This window comes from Macaca nemestrina, chromosome 9, assembly GCF_043159975.1.
Source record: "Macaca nemestrina isolate mMacNem1 chromosome 9, mMacNem.hap1, whole genome shotgun sequence".
Classification (NCBI taxonomy): Eukaryota; Metazoa; Chordata; class Mammalia; order Primates; family Cercopithecidae; genus Macaca; species Macaca nemestrina.
The window spans coordinates 128,765,438-128,785,524 of record NC_092133.1 but is presented as its reverse complement, the minus strand read 5'-3'; the positions used below and the strand labels follow the sequence as shown (position 1 = coordinate 128,785,524).

Below are 20,087 nucleotides of genomic sequence, written 5' to 3'. Positions count from 1 at the left end.
GTGTACTGCAATGCCAACCTAACTTTCAATTTTTTTTTGAAGACATGAGGTCTCACTGTCTTGTCCAGACTAGCTTTAAACTCCTGGTTGCAAGTGATCCTCCTGCCTTGGCCTCCCAAATTGCTGGGATTACAGGCATGAGCTACCATGCCCAGTCCTAAAAGTCTATGTATTCAAATTGTCAGCACAGACTGTAAAAACCTTTTTTGCCCTTTCTTATTGGAAAAATTTGCAATCACTTTATATTTGAACACATTTTCTTATAATTAATAAAGATTTTCATTAAAACACAGGTAATTCAGTATGGGGAACTTAATTGATATACATAATGTTACATATATTTGAATTTTCTCCCTAGGAATGAAAAGGTTTTCAACTGCTTATACAAAAACCCTGAGGCAACTTTTAAGCTGATTTGCTTTCCCTGGGTAGCAGGTGGCTCAGTTCATTTTGCCAAATGGGGCCAAGATACTCATGATTCACTGGAAGGTATGTTCATTTTTAACATCATTTAAACAATTTATAACGGCAGATGACATAAATGTATTAGAATTTGAAGTTTGGTCAAGACTTTCCTTCCTGGTAGATAGTTAATAATAAACTTTCAAGATTACGCTTCCATAGGGTAACTTTTATATTTCTAAAGTAAGTTGCCTTTACTTTGTTCTTATCATTAGTGGCAGAAGGACCTTTTAGGAGATGATATTCTAATACTGCGTTTGTCTTTGGTATAATTATTGATATGGTTGAACTGAATCTACCATCTTGCAATTGTTTCCAATTTTTCCCATGATGTGTTCTATTTTCCCTTTTTCTGCTTTGCTTTTGAATATAATCTAAAAAGACTGCTATAAATCCAGGTGCAGTGGCTCATGCCTGTAATACCAGCACTTTGGGAGGCTGAGGCAGGTGGATTGCTTGAGGCCAGGAGTTCAAGACCAGTCTGGGCAACACAGTGAGACCCTGTCTCTAAAATAATAATTATTTATTTATTTATTGTTTTTGAGTCAGAGTCTTGCTCTGTCACCCAGGCTGGAGTGCAGTGGCGCAATCTCGGCTCACTGCAACCTCCACCTCTCGGGTTCAAGCGATGCTTGTGCGTCAGCCTCCCAAGTAGCTGCACTTACAGGCACGCACCACCACGCCCAGCTAATTTTTGTATTTTTAGTAGAGATGGGGTTTCACCATGTTGGCCAGGCTGGTCTCAAACTCCTGACCTCAGGTGATCCACCCGCCTTGGCCTCCCAAAGTGCTGGGGTAACAGGTGTGAGCCACTGCAGCTGGCCTCTATAATAATAATTATTTTTAAGTTAAAAATAAAAGTATTAAAAATTATTATGCATGTGTCTATTGCCTTATTAGCCATAGTTCTTTGTTTTCTTGTTTTAGTGGATGCTGTTCGATTTACTATATGCACCTTTTGTTTTTTAATGTTATGTGCAATTGTAGTTTTTCTGTGGCTGATTTCAAGATGGTTTATTACTTTTTTTATTTTTGAGACAGAGTCTTGCTCTGTCTCACAGGCAGGAGTGCAGTGGCATGATCTTGGCTCACTGCAACCTCTGCCTCCCAGGTTCAAGCAATAATCCTTCCTCAGCCTCCCAAGTATCTGGGATTATGGGCACATGTCACCACGCCTTGCTAATATTTGTATTTTTAGTAGAGATAGGGTTTCACAGTCTCTACTAAATTCACATTGTTAACAATCAGAATTCTTAACAATTATGACTGGTTAAAGTATATAGCATAAAAAGTTAACAAGTATGTAGACATCTTAAGGTCTGGAGAACCATGACTGATTTAATTCATCTCTGTGCTTCATCTGATCGGGATCAGCCATCTAATTTGATGGCTCCAAGACTTGCAGCTGAGCGTTCAGCTTTAATTCAGAGGCTTGTTTTTATTACACATCTGTCCAACCTGTGGACATCTTGGGCAATTTTGGAAAATTTTTCTTTCACATTTTCCCTCTTCTGACAGTATTCTTAGAGACACACTTACTCTCTGTATGAAATCAATGAACTTACTGTATTTTCTTTTTTCTTCCTTCTCCTCTCTAAAAACGGTTGTATTATTTCTACTCTGTCAGAGCATATAACATCATCCCTAATTTTTTTTTTTAGTCTTAGAAACACAAAAAAGTCTTCAAAGCTCACCACCAGTCCTTTTGCCAAACCTTCCCTAATCATGTATTGACTGGATGAAGTTTGTCTTCTAGTACAAGGATAGTGAGCTTTTTCTGTAAAGGGCCTAATAGTAAATATTTGCACATTTATGGGACATATAGTCCTTGCTGCAACTTTGTCATTGTCTCACAAAAGCCAGCACAGACAATGCATACAAAATGAGCACAGCTGTGTCCCAGTAAAACTTTATTTACCAGAATATGTGGCTGCAGGCTGGGCATGGTGGCTCACGCCTGTAATCCTGGCACTTTGGGAGGCTGAGGCGGGCAGATTATTTGAGGTCAGGAGTTCAAGACTAGCTTGACCAACATGGTGAACCCTGTCTCTACTAAAAATACAAAAAGTTAGCTGGGTGTAGTAGTGCACGCCTATAATCCCAGCTACTCAGGAGGCTGAGGCAGGAGAATCGCTTGAACCCGGGAGGCGGAGGTTGCTGCGAGCTGAGATCACGCCACTGCACTCCAGCCTGAGCAACAAAGTGAGACTCTGCCTAAAATAAACAAATAAATAAAACCAATGTGGCTGCTGGCTTTGACCCATGGGCTATAGTTGATTGCTGTATCAGTAGATTCTTCAGGCAGACTCATGATTCCAATAGATGCTAAGTTCCTGCATCTGTAAGACTGCTTTGATACTGGAAATAAATTCTTTCTTTTTTAAAAAAATTTTTTTGTAGAGACAGGGTCCTGCTTTGTTGCCCAGGCTGGTCTTGAACTCCTAGCCTCAAACAATCCCCCTACCTTGGCCTCCCAAAGTGCTGGGATTACAGGTGTAAACTACCATATCTGGCCAGGAGATAAATTCGTGATGTGTATACTTTTTTGAGTTTCTTTAACAATTTGTTTGACTTTTATCTTGTTTCAGATTTTGTTATCAAAGAGTGTGATACCATCCCAATTTGCTTCTTTTATAAATGACTTGGTAATTTGTTTGGAGGGCTGCTTTTTTTCTTCCTTTTATCGTGACAGAGTCTCGTTCTGTCACCCAGGCTAGAGTACAGTGGTGTGATCTCAGCTCACTACAGCCTCTGCCTCCCAGGTTCAGGTGATCCTCCTGCCTCAGCCTCCTGAGTACCTGGGAATACAGACATGCACCACCATGCCTGGCTAATTTTTGTATTTTTAGTAGAGACGGGGTTTCACCATGTTGGCCAGGCTGGTCTCGAACTCCTGACCTCAAGTGATCCGCCTGCCTCAGCCTTCCAAAGTGCTGGGATTACAGGTGTAAGCCACCGTGTCCGGCCACAGATCCTCCAATTCTAACATTTTAATGCAACTACTATGGGCCAAGTTTCTCAAGCATATGATAGGCTTTTTTAATATGTAGTTTTCTTTCTTATTCTATTTCAGGGAATGTTACAGTAGGTAGTTAAGACATAAACAAGGCAGGAGAGGCCCCTCCACCCCCAGCCAGGAATGTCAAGTGATATCGAGGTGATGGTCAGGCAGTTGTTAAACTGCCTCTCTAAAATAATAATTAGTCACCACCAGTTCTAGGGAAAGGCAGTCCCCCAATAGCTACAACACACTGAAAGTTGGCAATCGGCAGATTCCTGATAAGATTTCAGAAGCTGGTCAAGTGGATTCACACATGTGCGCTAAGAGGCAAAATGGTGGCGTTTAACTGGTCCTTCTTCCAGAAAAACTAGTGAGGGAAAAATGCTTTAAGTGAGCGTGCATACAACTCCAGTAAACACACTGGGCACGTGGCCGCTCCCAAGTTCTGGCAGGCCACTGCACATGCAGACAGCCCACCGCAAGGGAAGAATCAGAGTAGAAGGGATGAACCCTCTGAAGCATGCCAATGTATAAACCCCAAGTCAAAGGTCAAACAGGGCGCACTTGATCTCTCAAGTCATCCACTTGGCCCTCTTCCAAGTGTACTTCACACTTCATTTCCTTTTTTGTTTCTGTTCTAAGCTTTTTTTTTTTTTTTCTTGACACAGGGTCTTGCTCTGTTGCCCAGGCTAGAGTGCAGTGGTGCAGTCGCAGCTTATTGCAGCCTCAACCTCCCAGGCTCAAGCGATCCTCCCACCCTAGCCTTCCAAGTAGCTGGGAACACAAGCAAAAGCTACCACGCTTGGCTAATTTCTTTTCTTGTATTTTTGTTGTTGTTGTTTTTGTAGAGATGGGCTTTTGCCACCTTGTCTAGGCTGGCATCTTACTCGCTCAAGGATTCACCCGCCTCAACCTCCCAAAGTGCTGGGATTATAGGCGTGAGCCACTGTGCTCAATCCTCTTAAGCTTTTTTTTTTTTTTTTCTTTTTTTGAGATGGAGTCTTGTTCTGTCACCCCGGCTGAAGTGCGGTGACGCAATCTCGGCTCACTGCAACCTCTGTCTCCTGGGTTCCAGCAATTCTCCTGCCTCAGCTTCCCGGGTAACTGGGATTTTACAGGAGCCTGCCACCACACCTAGTTAATTTTTGTATTTTTAGTAGAGATAGGATTTCACCATGTTGGCCAGGCTGGTCTCAAATTCCTGACCTCAAGTGATCCACCCACCTCGGCCTCCCAAAGTTCTGGGATTACAGGCATGAGCCACTGTGCCTGGCCTTTTTAAGATTTTTAATAAACTTTCACTCCTGCCATAAAACTTGCCTCAGTCTCTCACTCTGCCTTATGCCCCTCAGTCAAATTCTTCCTTCTACTCTACTTCCTTCTACAAGCATCGAGGTTGTTGCAGAGCCACTACGGATTCGTGGCTGCCAACAGGAAGTTTGCATGAATTAAATATTGGTTATTTTCCAGTGTTTTATTTTGTTTAGTTTTCCTAAGGCTCTCCATATGTTCCTATGCTGGAACCTTTTCTGCCTTCCATGACTACTACTTTGTTTTGTAATGTTTTCCCTTCCATTACTACTACTTTGTTTTGTAATGTTTTCTCTGTCCCGCTTTTGTTTCCTAGCTCTTTTTCCTGTACTGCATATCCAACTCAATAGAGCACTTTGCATCCGCTGTGTCATGGGCAACTTTTAGTCATTTTTGAAATAATTTTTGTCTTTTTAATCCATTTCTGTCCACTATTCTGTCAGCTATTTGTGCATTTTTGTTTTTTGTTTTTTGTTTTTTTTTTTTGGTCTATTTCTATGAAGAATTTTACATATCTGAGTTACAGTGTTCTTTCGTTTCCACTATTTCTGGTTTAATTTCATCTAAGTTGGAGTGTTGTGCTGTTTGATGCTCTGACATCAAGTCTCAAACAAAATAATGCATTCATTGGAAGAAGAGAGCCCTGTAATTCCTAAAGGCCTTTTTAGAAATTATCGGAAATACTTTTATATGAGGTTTTTAATCAATACCTGATGGTTCAATATAGACAATTAAAGGTCACGCCTTTAAACACGTTTTCAAATAGTTGATCTATAAAATGTATACCATAAACTTTACCATGTTCACTGCTCCCCTTATAGAATAAAACAGTACCAATATAATTGAAGTCTCCCTCTCCATTTGTGGCCTCCTCAAACCTTGGCTTAAGAAAGATATAGTTTAATCTCTCATATTTCTAACTTTATATACTTTTTTTTTTTTTTGAGACAGAGTCTCACTCTGTCCCTCAGGCTGGAGTGCAGTGGCACAATCTCTGCTCACTGCAATCTCCACCTCCCGGGTTCAAGCGATTCTCCTGCCTCAACTTCCCAAGTATCTGGGATTATAGGCATGTGCCACTACGCCTAGCTAATTTTTGTATTTTTAGTAGAGACAGGCTAGGCTGGTCTTGAACTCCTGACTTCAGGTGATCCACCTGCCTTGGCTTCCCAAAGTACTGGGATTATAGGTGTGAGCCCCTGCACTTGGCCCATATGAATGTTTCATATTGTAAACATTTCTCTGAAACTTGCTTTTCCCTCAATCTACTTTTTAGAATTCCATTCTGTGTCTATATCACAATTTATGTATCTATTCGGTTCTCAGGCATTAAGGTCATTTTCATTTTTTTACTATTAGTATAAACAGGGCTTCTATGAGCATCTTACACATGTCTTCTTACATACATGTACGAGAGAGTCTACATCTAGGAATGGAATTTCTGGGTGGTAGAGTATGAATATCTCCAACTACATGAAATATTGTCAAATTGTTCTCCAAAGGAATTATAATAATTTATGCTACGAAAGCAGTATAGGAAAATTCTTATTGCTCTATATTGTTGACAATACCATTGTAATTTTTTGCTCTGTGCATGAAATTATTCTAACTTTACATTAACTAACCCTTGTTACAAGATTAGATTTTTTTTTCACATTTTGATTGCTTGTCTTTTTCTCATTGACATGTAGAAATTTTTTTCTTTCTTTCCTTCCTTCCTTCCTTTCCTTCATTTCCTTCCTCCCTTCCTTTTTCTTTCTTTTCTTTTGACAGGACCTTGCTCTATTGCCCAGGCTGGAGTACAGTAGCATGATCTTGGCTCATTGCAGCCTTAACTTTTCAGCCTCAAGTGATCCTCCTACCTCAGCCTCCTGAGTAGGTGGGACTACAGGCATACACCACTATGCTCGGCTAATTTTCTTTCTTTTTTTTTTTTTTTTTTTGAGATGGAGTCTCACTCAGTCGCCCAGGCTGGAGTGCAGTGGCATGGTCTCAGCTCACTGCAAGCTCCGCCTCCCGGATTCACGCCATTCTCCTGCCTCAGCCTCCCAAGTAGCTGGGAGTACAGGTGCCCGCCGCCACCCCGGCTAATTTTTTGCATTTTTAGTAGAGACGGGGTTTCACCGTGTTAGCCAGGATGGTCTCGATCTCCTCACCTCGTGATCCACCCACCTCGGCCTCCCAAAGTGCTGGGATTACAGGCGTGAGCCACTGCGCCGGGCTGCTCGGTTAATCCCTCCCCTCCCCTCCCCTCCCCTCCCCTTCCTTTCCTTTCTTTTTGTAGAGACAGCGTCTCACTATGTTGCCAAGACTGGTCTCCATCTCCTGGGCTCAAGTGATCCTCCTGCTTCAGCCTGCCCACGTGCTGGGATTATAGGCATGAGCCACTGTGCCTGGCCAAAATTCTTTGTCTATTCTGGATTCTAATTTTTTTTTAGAAGGTTTTGTGTGTTGAAAATATCTTCTAGTGTGTGCCACCTTTCTTTTTAATGTGGTGTCTTCTGACTCACAGAAGCTTTAAATTTTAATATAATCAAGCTTATTACTCTTCTTTTAAACTTTATGCTTTTTACGGCTTGCTTTAAAAGCAAGCCTAACCTAACCCTATACCCTAACTCCAAGTCACAGTTATTTGCCTATCTTTCTTCTATCAATTCTAAAGTATTTTTGTCATATTTGAGCCAGTCTTTTGTATATAGTGTGAGCTAGATATCCAAGTTTACTTATGCCACATGAATAGCCAGTTGGCTTGGCAATGCTTACTGAGAGGTCTATACATTCCCCCACTGGTTTTAAGTGTCAGTTGAATTATAAATTGAGTTTTCACATGTATGTGAGTCTATTTCTGGGCTTTTTTTTTTTTTTTTTTTTTTTGAGATGGGAGTCTCGCTCTGGAGTGCAATGGCGCAATCTCAGCTCGCCGTAGCCTCTGCCTCCTGGGTTCAAGTGATTCTCATCACAGCCTTCTGAGTAACTGTGATAACAGGCATGAACCACGATGCCTGGTTAATTTTCATATTTTTAGTAGAAATGTGGTTTACCATGTTGGTCAGACTAGACTCAAACTCCTGACTTCAGGTGATCCACCTGCCTTGACCTCTCAAAGTGCTGGGATTGTGGGCATGAGCCACCGTGCCTGGCCCGGGTTCTCTATTCTGTCCCATCCGTGTACTTGCCTTATATGATACCAGAAACACAGTGTCTTCATTCCAGCAGCAGGGCAGTCTCAGGGTAATTGGGATGTTTCCTTGATGCCTTCATGGAAAAAAAATGAGTATCTGGAAGTCCATGTGTAGATCTGTTTCTGGATTCTCTATTCCACTGATCTATATGTCTATGTTTACTCCAAAAGTATACTATCTTCATTACTGTGGCCTTATAATAAGCCTTGGATATCAACTAGCATAAGTTCTCCAGCTTTGTTCTTCTTTCTGAATGTTGTTTTGGATATTTTAAGTCCTTTGCATTTCCATACAGCTTTTAAAATCAGATTATCAATTTGCTGAGATTTTGTTTGGGATTGCCGTGAAGTTATAGATCCATTTTGGGAAAACTGACATCATAACAATATTGAGTCCTCTGATCCGTGAGTAAGATCTATTGCTCCAGTTTAAAAAGTATTGTTTTGATTTAGCAATATTTTGTCATTTTTTATTTCTGGCCTGCTTCAGCCTCTTGAGTAGATGGAACTGTAAGAAGGTGCCACCATACTTGGTTGATTTTTTTTTTTTTAAGTTTTTCGTACAGACAGGGTCTCCCTATGTTGCCTAGGCTGGTCTTGGACTCCTGAGCCAAAGCGATCCTCCCACCTTGGCCTCCCAAAGTGCTGGAATTATAGGCATGAGTCAACGTACTTAGCCTTCCAAAATACATCTTTAAATGATCACAGTCTACTTTCAAATTTTATTATACCAGTTCATTTTTAATGAAAGAACCTTATAAAACTGTTATTCCATTCCTCTCTCTTGACCTTTGTGCTACTTTTGTGAAACACTTTCCTACTTATCGATTTTGTGGAGAACAGTCAGTGTCTTTTTTAGTGATTTTAAAGTGAAAAAAAAATGTTTAGTAAGAACTTCTGAGTGTGTAGGGAAAAACCAAAATGATAAAAAATAATCTTTTATATATATTTACATGATTACCTTTGTTAAAGTAGATTCAGATTTTCATCTGACATTATTTTTATTCTGCCTGAAGAAGTTCCTTTAATATTTATTTTAGTGCAAGTCTGCTGGCATTGAATTCTCGTGGGTTTTATGTGTTTAAAAAGTCTTTAACTTCCACTTTTGAAAGATATTGTCACAGGATATGGAATGGCAGGTTGACAGTTGTTCCCTCCCTTCCTACCCCCTAGTATTGTTCTCTGGCTTGCCCAATTTCCCTCACTCCCTCCATCCTTCCCTCCCTCCCTCTCTCTTGTCTTCCTTCCCTTCCTTCCCTCCCTCCCTCTCTCCTTCCCTTCCTTTCCTCCTTCCCTTCCTTCCCTCCCTCCCTCTCTCCTTCCCTTCCTTTCCTCCTTCCTTCTTTCCCTTCCACATTCCCTTCCTTCCTTTCCTTCCTTCCCTCCTCCCTTCCCTTCCTCCTTCTTTCCCTCCCTTCCCTTTTCTTCCCTTCTTCCTTCCTCCCTTCCTTCCTTCTTTCATCTGTCCACCCATCCATCCATCTCATTCTGTCTCGCAGCTTGAGTGCAGTGGCACAATCATGCCTCACTGTAGCCTCAACCTCCCAGGCTCAAGCAATCCTCCTGCCTCAGCCTCCCAAGTAGCTGGGACTACAGATGTGCACCACCACACACACTCAGCTAATATTTTTAAATGTCTTTTTATAGAGATAAGGTCTCATTTCATTGCCCAGGCTCTCCCAAACTCAAGCACCTTCAGCTTCGGCCTCAACAGTGTTGGGATTACAGGCATGAGCCACCACACCTGGCAGGCTTGCATAATTTCTAACAAGAAATGTGCTGTCATGGCCTGGGCACAGTGGTTCATGTCTGTAATCTTACCACTTTGGGAGTCCAGGGCGGGCAGATCACTTGATGTCAGGAGTTTGAGACCAGCCTGGCCAACATGGTGAAACTCCATCTCTACTAAAAATACAAAAATTACTCAGGTGTGGTGGCATGTGCCTGTATTCCCAGCTACTTGGGAGGCTGAGGCAGGAGAATCACTTGAATCTGGAAGGCAGAGGTTGTAGTGAGCCAAGACCGTGCCACTACACTCTAGCCTGAGCAACAATGTGAGACTCCATCTCAAATAAATAAATAAGAAATGTTTTGTCATTACCTTTGTATCTATGTCTCTCTTCTGTGGCTGTTTTCTAAGATCATCTTTTTATCAAGTGTTTTTAACAATTTGATGGATAAGCCTTGGTGTGGTTTTCATTGTTTATTCTGCTTGAGTTTCCTTGAACTTCTTAGATCTACAACTTGGTAAGTTTCAAATTTTGAGATATTCAGTCACTATTTTTCTCAAATGTTTTTTCTGTTTCCCTCTTCTCTTCTCTCCTTCTGGGACTCCAATTACACCTATGTTAGATTGATTTATAGGTACCATGGTATACTCATCAGCTGTGCATTTATTTTGTCATGTTCTTTCCATGCTTAATTTTCTTTTTTTTTTTTTATTTTGAAGACAGAGTCTCACTCTGTCATCCAGGCTGGAGTGCAGCGGTGTGATCTTGGCTTGCTGCAACCTCGGCCTCCCAGGTTCAAGTGATTCTCCTGCCTCCGCCTCCCAAATAGCTGGGACTACAGGTGCGTGCTACCACGCCCAGCCAATTTTTGTATTTTTAGTAGAGATGGGGTTTCACCCTGTTGGCCAGGTTGATCTTGAACTCCTGACTTCAAATGATCTGCCCACCTCGGCCTGCCAAGGTGCTGGGATTACAGGTGTGAGTCACTATGCCAGGCCAACATGCTTAATTGCAGATAGTTTCTTTTTCTATGTTTAAGTTCACTGATCTTTTCTTCTTCCTGTCTAGTCTGCTGTTAATCCCATCTGGTGTTTTTTTTTTTTTTTTTTTTAACAATTTTTCATGTATTTTATATCTCTACAAGTTCCATTTGAGTCTTTTAAAAGTCTTTAGTTTCTGTTCTTATCATGTTCATGTTTTCATTTACATTATTGAGCACATTTGTATTTAATAACTGTTTAAGGTCCTTGTCTGCTGACTCTATCGTTTGTTTTTTCTTGTCTATTTCTTATCTTTGATGCTCCCCCTGGACCTGTTATGGGTCATATCTTCCAACTTTTTGGCACGTCTGGTGAGTTTTGATTAGATGTTAGACATTGTGAGTTTTACATTGTTGCGTCCTGGATTTTGTTGTATTCCTTTTCAGTATGTTAGATTTTGCTCTAGCAAGCAAGCCAATAAGTTATTTGGGATCAGCTTGATGTTTGATTCTGGAGATGCTCATGTTGTGTATTTATTCATTAGGAGATGACTTGTCATTGTTTCTGTTAGGCATCCTGAAGTGCTACTAGCCCAGGATCACTTCGAGTTATTTTTGCAGCTTCACTTTCTATAAATTTGAAGTTTATTTATGTTACCTGCACTCCAGTCTACCAAGGTAACATAAATAAACTTGAAATTTGCATAAATACAAGGCTTTCATTAAAAAAATGTAAGGGCAGACTTTTTCCTCCATCCAGAGATAAGCAAATCAGAAAGTTCTTCTTTTCTCCTTTGCCATTTGGAAAATAAATACTTTATTTCTAGTCTACCTTTTTCACAGAGGTTCTAGAATTTAAGGTTTCTTGGCTTTGTGTAAAGGACTCAGTTCTAACTCTCAAATTTAATGCTTTCCAGTGCCTTATCTCCTGACCGTCTAGGTCACCCCTGAAACCTGATGTTTTATTTTCCTGATATAGGTAATAGTTGTTGGGGTAAGCATTTCATCAGCACATGATCATCAATGGAATTTTCAGTTTCTTTGATTTTTTTTTTTCTTTCTCTTCTAGGTATTCCCTTTATCTTATTGTGAGCAGATACTTAGTCTGCTATATTTTATGCTCTTGCTTTTATTATCAGCAAATTCTAAAACTTTTACCTCACTGGACTTAACTGTTATCATTCATTTGCTTGAAATTTTTTCCATCAGGTAAATATGAGCCCTTTTTATAACATCACAATATCTCATCAACTGTCTGTACATGTTCACTTGTGATTCTCCATCTCCAGTGCACTCCTTAAGGCTTCCTGGAAGAGAAAGCCGAATTGAAGAACCTTTTGCAAATGACATCTCCCAGTTAGTTGATGAAGTTGTTTGTGCTCTGCAGCCAGTCATCCAGGAGAAACCATTTGCATTTTTTGGCCACAGGTATTTGATATTTGTTTTAAAAGACTTCGGGGGAGTTCCTTCTACCCGAAGTTTGTGGTTAATGTTGTTCTTTGTGTTTTATAAGATGCATACCTTTGTACTGGTTAGACAGCATGTTGGGTAATTATGGCCATCACAACTTTTACAATTCACCAGTTTGTATGGTAAGTTTACCTACTTTTTTTTCCTTTTAGGCAAATAAAGTCAACACTTGTAAAACCAAGACTTTAACAGCAGCTTACATTCTATTTATTTTTGAAATAAGAAATTACGCAAAGAGTATATGTTTCTTAAGCTACGTTGTATAATTTTCAGGTTAAGTCAGAGACCCTGGGGTTCTGGCTATCTCTTATCAGTTGTATGAGCTTGCAAAAATTTCTTAGGATTCTGAGTTAGTTTCTTTTTCTATGAGAGTACAATAACAACAGTTCCCACTTGTGAGGCTTAAATGAATAATGATCTTAAATAAATTGGTATATACTAAGGTCTCAATAAATTTTGGCTATTATCTCACATAAGATTTACAAATATGGTCAAGCAGAAATTGAAAAATAAAAAGTACCCATCATCCTACTACCCAGATAACAATGCTTTAAAATTCTGATGTGGTTCCTTAGTATTTTTCCACAATGGGGTCTGGTTTTATGTATTTACTTAATCTTTTTCACTTAAAAGCAATGTATACTCACAGGATGTGAAAGATATTTTTTGCTATATTTATATTATAGTAATATTACATTAAATATATTAAATTAAATATATTTATCACATTATTGCTATAAATATCTTTCACATCCTGTAAGTATACATTGCTTTTAAGTGAAAAAAACTTCATGATTTGTTTGATTAACCTCCTTTTGTGGATATGAGTTATTTCTATCTTTTTCTGTTATAAACATTAGTACAGTGAACATTCTTTTTTTTTTTTTTTTTAATGAGACAGAGTCTCACTCTGTCACCCAGGCTGGAGTGCAGTGGTGTGATCTCAGCTCCTTTCAACCTACAACTCATGGGTTCAACCACCATACCTGGCTAATTTTTGTATTTTTAATGGAGTTGGGGTTTCACCATGTTGGTCAGGCTGGTCTCAAACTGCTCACCTCAAGTGATCCACTTGCCTTGGCCTGCTAAAGTGCTGGGATTACAGGTGTGACACACCACACCCAGGCCAATGAACATTCTTATAGAAAATTTAGTGTAAATCTCCTATCAGTTTTTTAGGATAAATTCTCAGAATTTATGTTAAATAATATGCACACTGTTAAAGTTCTTTTCGAGACAGGGTCTTGCTCTGTCACCCTGGCTGGAGGGCAGTGGTGCGATCATGGCTCACTGCAACCTGTCTCCCAGGCTCAAGTGATTCTTCCACCTCAGCCTCCCAAGTAGCTGGGACTAGAGGAGCACACCACCACGCCCTGCTAATTTCTTGTCATGGATGTTTTACAGAGATGGGGTTTCACAATGTTACCCAGGCTGGTCTCCAACTCCTGGGCCCAAGTGATCCACCCACCTCCGCCTCTCAAAATGCTGGGATTACAGACGGGAGACACTGCATCCAGCCTGTAAAAGTTCTTGATATATATTTCCAAATTACCTGCACTTTACACTCCCTGCACAATGAACATGATGCTGAGTTTTCCTGTCTTTCATAAAATATATATATATTGAAATTTACAAATAAGCAACCTCTGGCAGTTTTGTCTAACAAATTTACATAATAGCAACAGCAGTTCACAAACATTTTCAGCCCTAGTACCCCCTTATACTTTTAAGATACAATGAGGAACTCAAAGAGCTTTTGTTTTTATGTGATATATCTGGCGATATTTATCATATTGGAAGGAAAAACTAAGAAATTTTAAAGACATTTATTAACTTATCTAAAAATAACATTAACAAACCTATTATATATTGACATAAATAATACATTTTTTATGAAAAAGACTATATTTTCCAAAAAAAAATGTGAGAAGGTGAGAAGAGTGGCATCATTTTATACTTTTGCAAATCTGTTTAATGTCTGACATAATAGAAGGCAGATGGATTCTCATTTCTGTCTCTGCATTCAAACTGTTGCTATACCACATATAGTTTCTGGAAAACTCCACTGTGTATGCATTAGAGTAAAAAAGGCAAATAACATTTTAGTATTTATCCTGAAAATAGCTTTGACCTCATAGACCATCCATTAGGATCTCAGAAATTTCCAGGAGTCCCTAAACCATATTTTGAGAACTGCAGATATACACTATCAAAGGCATAGTGATACACATCTTTAAGGAAGAAAAGGAAATCAAAATTAATTTGAAGACACTGTGAAACTCAGTACTAAATCTTAGAGTGAATTATCTAGGCTGTCTTTGAAACACTTTTTATGCTGATATAAATCACTGAAAAGATAGACTTCTTAATCAACTCACGCTTTTCTTTCAACTGTTACATGATCACTGTTGTGTTTATGATACTGTTCCTATTGACTTTCAGTGGATCATCATGAGTTTTGGTTAACAGTTCTTGTCATGTTTTTCTTTCCTGAATTTAGTATGGGATCCTACATTGCTTTTAGGACTGCACTACACTTAAAAGAAAACAATAAACCAGAACCATTGCATTTATTTTTGTCAAGCGCAACTCCTATACATGTAAGTAATTTAGATTTTTCCTAGGAAGGGCAGTGGAGAGCAGGGAAATAGGGATAAAAATGAAGCCATTATTTCCCTGTCTGGTGAACTCTGGTCCAGTATGATGATGATGCTAGGGATACTATTAGGTTGGTGCAAAAGCAATTGAGGTTTTTGCCACTACTTTCTTTTTCTTTTTTGAGATGGAGTCTCACTCTGCTGTCCATGCTAGGGTGCAGTGGCACGATCTTGGCTCACTGCAACCTCTGCCTCCTGGGTTCAAACGATTCTCCTGTATCAGACTCCCGAGTAGCTGGGACTACAGGCGTGCGCCACCACAACTGGCTAATTTTGTATTTTTAGTAGAGATGGGGTTTCACCATGTTGGCCAGGCTGGTCTTGAACTCCTGACCTCGGGTGATCCCTCTGCCTCAGCCTCCCAAAGTGCTGGGATTACAGGTGTGAGCCACCACGCCCATCCTGCCATTATTTCAATGGCAAAAATGACAATTGATTTTGCACCAACCTAATACTTGCTGTTGAAAAGTCCCTTAAATCTCTTTCAATATCATTGTCTCTCTGTTTCCCTGAAATGCACTTCAACTGTTCCCTACTGGTACTATTCCTGGCATCTCTGAGCTAATGCTGACCATAGTGCCTTTTCCTTCATTCTGGGTCAGCTGGGAATGTAACCAACTTTGAGCAAAGTAACTGCATCAGAACCAGGAAAGACTCATTGAAATTTTAAAAGGGGACAGTGATATCAAGTTCTACCATGGCCTTTTAAACCCGGTGCTGTTGCTCCTGCTGCTCTTCCTCCTACCTCTTTGGTCTTCCCCACTTCATCTGGAGAAAGATCCTGCCTGTCCCAGGATTCTAAATCTACAAAGCCATTTTGGTGGATTATGATGCTGCAGTTATTACTGACGAGCCTTCTTCTCCCTGCTTTCAAAACGACATAGTTCTTTCCTGAAGCCTGTAGATAAAGCAGTCTCCTTCCCAGCCTTGGTTTAATGACTTTTCCCTTAGATCAACAGTTTTCAGTTTATGAGCCAAGAGTGTTATATGAAATATCAGGCCTGTGTTGTTGTTCATGTTTCAAGTCAAAGGCCTGGCCTCGCATTCCCAAAGAAGATGAATTGTCAGAAGAACAAATGCATCATTACCTTCAGGAATTTGGAGGCACCCCTAAGGATTTTGTTGAAGAAAAGGAACTTGTGCAACAATATAAATCCATGATAATGGCAGATCTGAACGTTGTTAGTAGTTGCACGTAAGTAATAGAGACAAGCTTTTTATTTATTTTTTTTTTTGGTACAATTATTTGTAGAAAAACATAGATTCGCAGTACTCTGAGGTTACTTATATGGGAAGACAAAATTCTAAGAGTTTGGTTTCATTTCCTTTGGGGCCACCTATGGTATGTATACTGGTTTAGAATGGAGCCTAGGCACAGAAATTGCATCTATGAAAGATGTCCAGCACGGCCAGGCACAGTGACTCATGCCTGTAATTCCAGCACTTTGGGAGACCAAGACTGGTGGATCAATTAAGGCCAGGAGTTCGAGACAAGGCTGGTCAACATGGCAAAAACCCATCTCTACCAAAAATACAAAAATTTTCCAGACATGGTGGTGCACACCTGTAATCCCAGCTACTTGGGAGGCTGAGGCAGGAGAATCACTTGAAGCCAAGAGGCAGAGTTTGCAGGTTTGCAGTGAGCCAACATCATACCACTGCCCTCCAGCCTGGGCAACACAGTGAGACTCCATCTCAAAAAAAAAAAAAATGTCTAGCATGTATTTTTCTTTAAAAAATTTATGATTAGACATGCATATTTTATCACATAATAACATAGTAAATATTTTTGAATAAATTAATGCCAAAGCATTTTCATCTTCTTAGAAGGGACAGCACAAACAGATTGTTACTTATTTTAAGTGTGGAGGCAAACCAGTGGGGAGAAATATTCTGGGTTTGCTTTTTTTTAAATTTTGTTCCAGAACTCATTAAGTTCTGTGAATATCTCTCCATTCCCTTGTCTCATGGGATGTCTATATAGATACTTGATTCTTCAGATAGAACTGAAGTCTTGATACTCTGTAAATCCTTCCCCAGTAATCTTTTTTATTTTATTTTATTTTATTTTATTTTATTTATTTATTTATTTATTTATTTTTGAGATGGAGCCTCACTCTGTCACCCAGGGTGGAGTGCAGTGGTGTGATCTTGGCTCACTGCAACCTCCGTCTCCCAGGTTCAACAGATTCTCCTGCCTCAGCCTCCTGAGTAGCTGGAATTACAGGCACTTGCCACCACACCCAGCTAATTTTGTATTTTCAGTAGAGATGGGTTTTCACCATGTTGGCCAAGCTGGTCTCAAACTCCTGACCTGAGGTGATCCACCCACCTCAGCCTCCTAAAGTGTTGGGATTACAGGCGTGAGCCACTGCGCTTGGCCAGAAATAAGTTTTTCAGATCTACTGTACAGCACGGTGACTACACATGTATATTTCAAAATTGCTAAGAAAGTAGATTTTACATGTGCACAATATTTTAAAAGTTTAAGTATATGTGGTGATGGATATGTTAATTTGCTTGACTTAATCATTCCATAATGTATACTTATATCAGAATATCACATTGTACCTCACCAATTTATACAATTGTTATTTGTGAATTTAAAACAAAACTGAAAAAAACTGAGAAGTAATCCAAATCACTATGGACATTCAATGCAATCATGGATGCAAAAGCTGGCTTTAAATAAACCTTGCACAATGGTGAAACATACCATCTTTAGAGTCCACTTAGCAGACTGAGACCCTGTATCTTACTCACTGCAAGATTCTGAGCAAGTTTCTTTAATGGTTTGTTTCTCATCCGTCAAAGAAGGGGTAAGAATAGCAACTCTTCAAGGTGGTGTGTGCAGGTATGCAGGTATAAGTCTAGGCCACATAAAGGAATTTGGTTGTCCTAAGAGTGAAAAGAAGTCACCAAAAAGATCAAACAAGGTACACCATGATCAAACTGGACTTTTATCCTCTGGATAGAGTATGGGTAATGGATCGGAGGAGGACCAAGTGTATGTGATAGGCCCAACTGTGTGGGTCTTGCAATCATCCCGGCAAGGATTTGCTCCTGCCCAGAATGAGAATTAACTGCTTAGTAGAGGGGAGGGTCTGGCACACAACAAACCACAAGCTATTTTGAAAAAACAAACACAACCAAAAAAACCTCACAGCCAATGAGTATTTTCACTCCAAAGAAAGCTCCCAAACACCAAAAATAAAACATTAACATAAATCATTCATGGGGACATTCCACTCATAGAATGTAGAAAATGTTGACATTCTCACCATTTCTCCAGTGAGTCAAATTGCAGTAATTACTCACAACTTTTCACTTCCTCTCTCCAAATTTCAAAAACTCTTCCAAATCCTGCCCTCCTGCTCCTTCTCCTTTTCAATCTGATCTCTCCCTGTCCTCGTTATGTCCCAGCTTTTTCCAATATAAATGAAATCAGGCCTACAGAGTGTTTCCAGTTCTCTTTCCCCATCATTACCACCAAAGCTCAGAGCTAGTGGCCGAAATGGAAATTGTCAGCCGAGAAGTGCCAGAAGCTGTGACTATTTCAACTCATATAAGCTGTCCTCCTCTCTTGCTTGACTACTGTTATTGTTCCTTCTCTGGAATCCTGGTGCCACATATACTAGGGTGTTTCATAACTGATATTGTCCCAAATCTCTTGCAAGTTCTGTTTTGTCTCCTTTTTTAAAAAGTTTCCTTTGTGTTTCAGTGTGAAGAATTTCCTCTGCCTGTCTTCAAGGTCACTGACTTTCTTCAGCTGTATCAAGTCTACTGATGAGCCTGTCAAAGGACTTCTTCATTTCTGTTATTTCTACAAATTCCATTTGACCCTCTTCTGGTTTTCACCTTTCTAATGAAATTCCCCATGTGTTCATGAATGTTACCCACCTTTTCCACTAAATCTGTTGACAAATTAATCATATGTATTTTAAACTCCCTGAGAGTTCCAACATCTGGGTCTTATCTGCGTCTGATTCTTTTGACTGCTTTGCCTCTTAACAATGGGTTATTTCTTGCTTTCTTGTGTGTCTGATACTTATTATTATTTTTATTATTTGAGATGGAGTTTTGCTCTTATTGCCCAGGCTCGAGTGCAATTGCGCAATCTCAGCTCACTGCAACCTCCGCCTCCTGGGTTCAAGCAATTCTCCTGCCTCAGCCTCCCAAGTAGCTGGAACTATAGGCACATGCCACCAGGCCCAGCAAATTTTTTGTATTCTTAGTAGGGACGGCGTTTCATCATGTTGGCCAGGCTGGTCTCAAAATCCTAACCTCAGGTGATCCACCCACCTCGGCCTCCCAAAGTGCTGGGATTACAGGCATGAGCCACCACGCCCAGTGATAATTTTATAAAATCAAAAACAAGTTATGCATAAAAACAGTAGAGACCGAAGGTAATGTTTTACACCTGAATTTGAGCACGCTTCTCCTTTTTGACAGGCCATTAGTGTGGGGAGTTGAGTTAGTCTAGACTGGGCTTGAGCTGGGTAGCGTTTTGTTGTTGCTGTGATCACCTGCAGTGCACCACCAGCTCTCAAATCCTCTGGTATAATTACTGTGTGTCTGGTGTGGGATGCAGTTGTTGCAGAATTTTTCTCACCGGTCCTGCCCTACCCTTGGCGTTCAATGTTCCCTGTGACTGATAGAACAGCCTCTCTTCCTCCTGTTGCCCTCCACAGTGTAGATAGCTGTTGCTTGTTACTCAATGTATGTTAGCCTGTGGGTAACACAGGGAGTTCCTGGACATCCTAGATAGTCTGAAGCATGAGTTCTAGGTGCCCTCCACCCCAGTGCCTGGCCTCTGTGAGTGGGGCTTTCTCAGCATGCCTGCTCCTTCTCTCTTGCAAACACATTTTTGCCTTGTATCTGTGGTTACCTTGGTGGAAGATTCCTGCCCCGTCCTACAAGCAGCAGAACTCTGCTTGGTTTTGGTGTAGAATTGTTTCCCATCCCTTCCTCAGGGGTCAGGGCTTATGCTTTTATCCTCCCCCGCCGCAGCCACAGGGCTTCACCTGCACCCTGGGTGAGAGGGTTTCATGCTCCTCCTCCAGCAGCTTAAGGCTTCTGCTTACAATGAGAGCAGACCTGGTCAGGTGGCAGTCTAGTGGCAGTCCAATAGCCACAGCTAATTAACTGCACTGTGGAGGTGTCCCTCTAGCCTCTTGCCTCACTCCTAATTTTTCTCGTCAACTCCTAGTGAAGGCCCATGGAAAAGAGGCTGCATGGTTGGGCACGGTGGCTCATACCTGGAATCCCAGCACTTTCAGAGGCGGGGCTGGTGGAT

The 20,087-nt window shown here is 40.5% G+C and overlaps 2 protein-coding genes across 4 annotated transcripts in view; one reads left to right on the top strand and one right to left on the bottom strand.

Annotated features, from left to right (window-relative positions):
• The window catches only part of LOC105490653 (acyl-CoA-binding domain-containing protein 7-like), a 92,462-nt gene that overhangs the window by 62,310 nt on the left and 10,065 nt on the right, over positions 1–20,087 (bottom strand). The window lies entirely within an intron of this gene.
• LOC105468343 (S-acyl fatty acid synthase thioesterase, medium chain-like) overlaps positions 1–20,087 on the top strand; it is a 29,916-nt gene that overhangs the window by 5,742 nt on the left and 4,087 nt on the right. For 2 of the 3 annotated variants that reach the window (XM_011718436.3, XM_071070452.1), the window contains exons 3-6: positions 359–489; positions 11,954–12,092; positions 14,635–14,734; positions 15,817–15,986. In XM_011718436.3, the coding sequence (XP_011716738.2) occupies positions 359–489; positions 11,954–12,092; positions 14,635–14,734; positions 15,817–15,986 (540 nt within the window). Of the gene's footprint in view, positions 1–358; positions 490–11,953; positions 12,093–14,634; positions 14,735–15,816; positions 15,987–18,512; positions 18,946–20,087 lie in introns of those variants that run through there. The other variant, XM_071070453.1, reaches the window with a different exon arrangement.